This window comes from Pteropus vampyrus, unplaced genomic scaffold (assembly GCF_000151845.1).
Source record: "Pteropus vampyrus isolate Shadow unplaced genomic scaffold, Pvam_2.0 Scaffold296, whole genome shotgun sequence".
NCBI lineage: Eukaryota > Metazoa > Chordata > Mammalia > Chiroptera > Pteropodidae > Pteropus > Pteropus vampyrus.
Genome location: NW_011889077.1, coordinates 442,184 through 446,672, shown reverse-complemented (window position 1 = coordinate 446,672; position 4,489 = coordinate 442,184). Strand labels below are relative to the sequence as shown.

The 4,489-nt window shown below is 69.2% G+C and overlaps 1 protein-coding gene and 2 non-coding genes across 3 annotated transcripts in view; all 3 read left to right on the top strand.

The window, feature by feature from the left end:
* Nucleotides 1-4,135, top strand: part of TRPM2 (transient receptor potential cation channel subfamily M member 2) — a 45,522-nt gene extending 41,387 nt beyond the window's left edge. The window contains exons 27-32 of the mRNA XM_011376371.1: nucleotides 419-549; nucleotides 686-772; nucleotides 1,274-1,379; nucleotides 2,129-2,230; nucleotides 2,709-2,825; nucleotides 3,428-4,135. Coding sequence (XP_011374673.1) covers nucleotides 419-549; nucleotides 686-772; nucleotides 1,274-1,379; nucleotides 2,129-2,230; nucleotides 2,709-2,825; nucleotides 3,428-3,553 — 669 coding nt within the window. The 3' untranslated portion in view covers nucleotides 3,554-4,135. The remainder of the gene's footprint in view (nucleotides 1-418; nucleotides 550-685; nucleotides 773-1,273; nucleotides 1,380-2,128; nucleotides 2,231-2,708; nucleotides 2,826-3,427) is intronic.
* LOC111729993 lies at nucleotides 1,333-1,386 on the top strand. The gene has a single exon (XR_002776503.1). It is a non-coding gene; the product is annotated as a Z6 small nucleolar RNA (small nucleolar RNA).
* LOC111729994 lies at nucleotides 2,118-2,168 on the top strand. Its single transcript, XR_002776504.1, has one exon. It is a non-coding gene; the product is annotated as a Z6 small nucleolar RNA (small nucleolar RNA).
* Nucleotides 4,136-4,489: the final 354 nt, after the last annotated feature.

The following is a 4,489-nucleotide window of genomic DNA, read 5'->3' as shown; positions in this document are numbered from 1 at the left end:
CAGGGTCAGAGGAGAGACGACAGATGGCCGGGACTGGGGACCCTCACGGTGCAGGCCGGAGTGAGGGGCCTGAGCGCGGAGGCAGTGGGGCCTCTCTGGAAAGTTCTGGAACAGAAAGGGGCTGTGTGAGGACGTGCCTGGGTGCAGAGGACGGGCTAGACCGTGGACTGGGGGGCGGCGGGGATGGTGGCTTTTCCTCCCGTTTTAGTGCTGAAGTCACCGGGCCACCCCCGTGAGGACGTGTCGTTTCGGATGGACGTGGTGGGGAGAAAGGGAACAAGGAGCCGGCCCAGCCCGGCGGAATCCGGGGTGTCCGTGCTAGTGCCCGGGGCGTGGGGAGCAGGGACCAGTCTGTGTGCCAGGCTCCGGCCCCCCCAGCAGGGTCCAGCTGACGACACTGCCTTGTCCGTGGCCACAGCCATCGGACGCCTCTGGGTGCCTGGCCCTGGCCCCTGCGGCCCCCTCGTCCCCTCGCACGTGCTGCGTGGCCCGATGTGTCAGTCACACGATCTCGGGGGCACAGGACATCACTCGCCTGCAGCGGGCCAGGCTTTTGCTCCCAAGGGCACCCCTTTCTTTTCCAACTGAGCCCACAGTAACGCGAAGCCCCCCGCGCCCCTCGGAGCCCCCGAGGACTGGCTCTCCCGGTGGTGGGCAGCAGGCTGAGCAGACTTGTCCCCCCCAGGAACCCTATGGGCCGCACGGGGCTGCGGGGGCGCGGGGCCCTTAGCTGCTTCGGACCCAACCACACGCTGCAGCCCGTGGTCACTCGGTGAGTGTGCCAGGAGCGGTCACCCGTGCACACCATGTGGGACTCACTTCTGGGCCCCTCCCCACGCGCCGAGAGCCCAGAGGACAGGTCACACTTGGTGCCAGCGTCACGGTGTGGCCTGGGCAGCCGTGTGCACCCCGAAACACAGCGAGGACCTCCGTGCCCAGGGGAGCCCAGCCCCCCACAGAGGCTGCCCCCGCTTCCCTGTGTGTCCCCCCGAACTCAGAGCCCGTGGGAGGAGGGACAGAGTGGCCAGGGCCCACCACCAAGGACAAACTCAAAATACACGATCCCACAGCGACCCCAGGCTCGCAGGTGCAGAGCGGCTGGGTCCCTAGAAAATATTCTCCCAAAGGCCAGGCGTTGTCCCGGCGGCCGCCAGGAGTGGGGTCCTGTGGGGGTGCGGGCTGTCCCCACGGGGGCGGGCCGGCCTGGAGGGGGTGCAGGCTGTCCCCACGGGGACGGGCTGGCCTGGAGGGGGTGCGGGCTGTCCCTTCGCAGGTGGAAGAGGAACCAGGACGGAGCCATCTGCAGGAAGAGCATAAAGAAAATTCTGGAAGTGCTGGTGGTGAAGCGCCCCCGCTCGGAGAACTGGGCCTTGCCGGGGGTGAGCCCTCCAGCCGTGGTCGCGGGTCACATGTCCTGCATCTGGTCCACACGCTGGCTGAACACCCCCTGCGGCCACCGCCCAGGGCAGTGCTGGACTCTGTGGCTTGTCTCAGCAGCAGAGCCGGGGTCTTGACGGTGTCGCTGTGGGTCTTCGGCCCCTATATGGACCCCGGGTCTCTCGGTGGTGCCGGCCCCTGCGGCCAAGACCCCCGTGCCCCCAGCCATGGGACCGCGGCCCTGAGCACCGGGCGCCGAGGGGCGTCTGCTGAACCTGCACAGGTCCCGGCCACGGCGGCTCGTGGGGGGCAGGGCGTCTCGAGGGCCGAAGTGGAATGGACGTGCTACGGACTGGATGGCAAACAGGGTCCCCTAGATGGGTGGGGGTGCGGGCACGGGTCGCGTGGCTTGGGGAGTGGCCGGGAGCCCGGCTGGGGTGCAGAGGTGAGAGGTGGGGTCTGAGGGTGCAAGCGGCAAAGGCAGGCCCTCCCGCTGGCGGCCGGGGTGCCGGGATCCCGGCCTGGCATGTGCTCCCCACGGCTGTGCTTCGGCCTCACACCCCTGCTGCGGAGCCGCTGACGTGGCCAGTGGGCTCTGGACAATGTCACTCGGGCCGAGACAGCGGGCCGCCAGACGCTCGTCCGCCTGCGGCTCCAGGGGTCTGGCCGGCTGCCCCAGCTGCGCCAGTGGCCAGGGAGGCGGGGCCCCCGCTGGCCTCACCGACCCGCCTCCGCCCCCCGCTCTGCCCAGGGCTCCCGGGACCCAGGGGAGACGCTGCCCCGGAAGCTGAAGCAGGTCCTCCGGAGAGAGTTCTGGCCGGCCTTCGAGAGCCTGCTGGCGCGGGGCAAGGAGGTAGGGGGGCCCCTCCGCATCCCGAGCCCCTCGGAGCCGCGGGAAGGGCAGGGTGTGACGGGAGCCTGTCCCCCGCCCTCGACCACGCCCTGCGGCCCCTGGAGGAAGGGCAGGCCCAGGAGGGGGCTGTGCTCGCGGCCTGTTGCCTCCTCCATCTTGTTGTCTCCTCTCTAAAGCGAGGGCTGTGGCCTGAGACTCTGCTGCCCTGGGCCAGGCCTGGTGTCCCCTCCAAGCTGCCCGGCGTCACGCCTGCCCAGAGCACAGCTGGGCCCTGTGCGGTGCTAGTCGAGGCTGAGGGCCGCGTCGGGAGCAGCTGCGTGGGCCGGGAGGCAGCTGGACAGGGTTTGGGCGCCGCAGACAGCTGTGCTCCGAGTGTCCCAGGGCCGGACGCAGTGTGGGGACAGGGAGGCCCCTCCTTGTGGAGGGAGCCAGCAGGGCCCACGGCCGGGGGGAACAGCCTGCCCTGTGCTGCCCCCAGGTGTACACAGGCTATATGGACGACCCTCGGAACACGGATAACGCCTGGATCGAGACAGTGGCCGTCAGCGTCCACTTCCCAGACCAGAGTGACGCGGAGCTGAAGAAGCTGAACACGGTATGGGGCTCGGGTTGCAGGCTCTGGGGAGGGGGCCTTGGGGCCGTGGGAGGGGTCTCACGGGCTCCTGGGCCGGGCCAGAGCGGCCAGGACCGCAGAGCAGGGGCTGCAGGGGTGAGACTTATGTCCAGAGGGTACCAATGGGGCTCCAGGAGAGGCCAGAGGCCACCAGCAGGTGGCCGGAGCGGGGTCAGGGCTGGATGGGGACCTTGGGACAGGGTCCTCCTAGGCTTCCAGGCTCGCATTGGGGAGGTTGGTTCATGTACAGGATACCGTCTCCTGCGTTTGGCTCAGTCCCAAATGTCCCTAATCCAGAACTGAGACCGGGAGGCCCAGGGAACAGAGCTGGGCGTCCTTCGCAGGGCGGGACGCCCCAGAATGATGCCGGCCCTGTCCTCGTTCGAGGCCTGCGGGGCTTGGCGGGCACTTGCAGAATCGGGCCTGAGCGGGCTTTCTTGCTCCCAGTGACAGAAGGACAAAGCCAGGCCAGCCCGCAGCCCGCAGCCCGCAGCCCGCAGCCCGGAGACCGGGGCCCGGCCAGGTCCCGGGAGTCTGGGTGGCGGCGGGCGGCTCAGCGGGTCAGACGTCCTGTGTCCTTGCAGCACCTGCTCGCCCACGACCCGGGGATGTCCATTCGATGGCAGGTGGTGGACAAGCGCATCCCGCTGTATGCCAGCCACAAGGCCGTCCTCCAGAAGGTGGCCACTCTGTTCGGAGCTTACTACTGACCCGTGGGCTCAGGCCGGGCCCTCCGCCAGGGCAGGCGCGGCTGGCCTGTCCCCAGTCCCTGGGAGACGTGGGCTGCCACGGACCTCGGGCAGGCCAGGGGCGGGGCACGGTGTGCTTGGGCATCTGCCACCCCACACGGCCAGCTGGATGTGCCTGCCGCCTGAGCGCATGACCCAGAAGGCAGCGAGGTGCTCTGGGAGGGGAGCCAGGGCAGAGGACAGGCTGGCTCCAGTCACGTGGCCATTCTTTGGGTGGAGGTGGCCACTGGGGCCCGCCAGCCATCACTGCCCCTCCTGAGCCGGCTGGCGGCCTCAGCCCGCAGATTTGGCCTGCTCCTGGTCACACCGTCGTGAGCAGCACGTCCCAACCGGAGACGCGTCAGTCCAAGGCCTGCATCTCCCAGGGATCCGGGGTTCCCCTGTGGCCTCTTCCTTGGGCCTGTGCCCCAGAGGTGGCTTCTGCCTGGGCCAGGCACTATGGGACCCCCAGGCCACTGCCAGGCTCACCACCAGGGCTGAGTCCCTCCGCAGGGGCAGGAGGCCGGCCTGCAGAGGCCCAGCCTGTGACCGGGACCCAGGCATGGCCCCCCTACCACCACACCCTGCACTCCCTCTCTGTCCCCACTCCTGTGCCCAGGGAGCAGCCACGCGGGTGGACAGCGAGGGTGGAGCACCCTGTTCCGCTCAGAGACTCACAGCCCATCAGCATAAACCACCAGGAGCCTCAGGACCAGGAATGGTGTCAACTTGACATCAGACCCGCTGTCCCGCATCAGACTAGCCTACTCTGCTGTGCGTCCCGCAGACTGTGACAGACAACGCAGTGTTGGGGCTGTGTCTGTGCCACCGAAACCTCTGCCCAGCCTCGGCTGAGCCTCCCAGGGCCTGAGGGCTCTCCCGTGGCTGCCTCCCTGTGGACAGCCTGCGGGCCCCCCG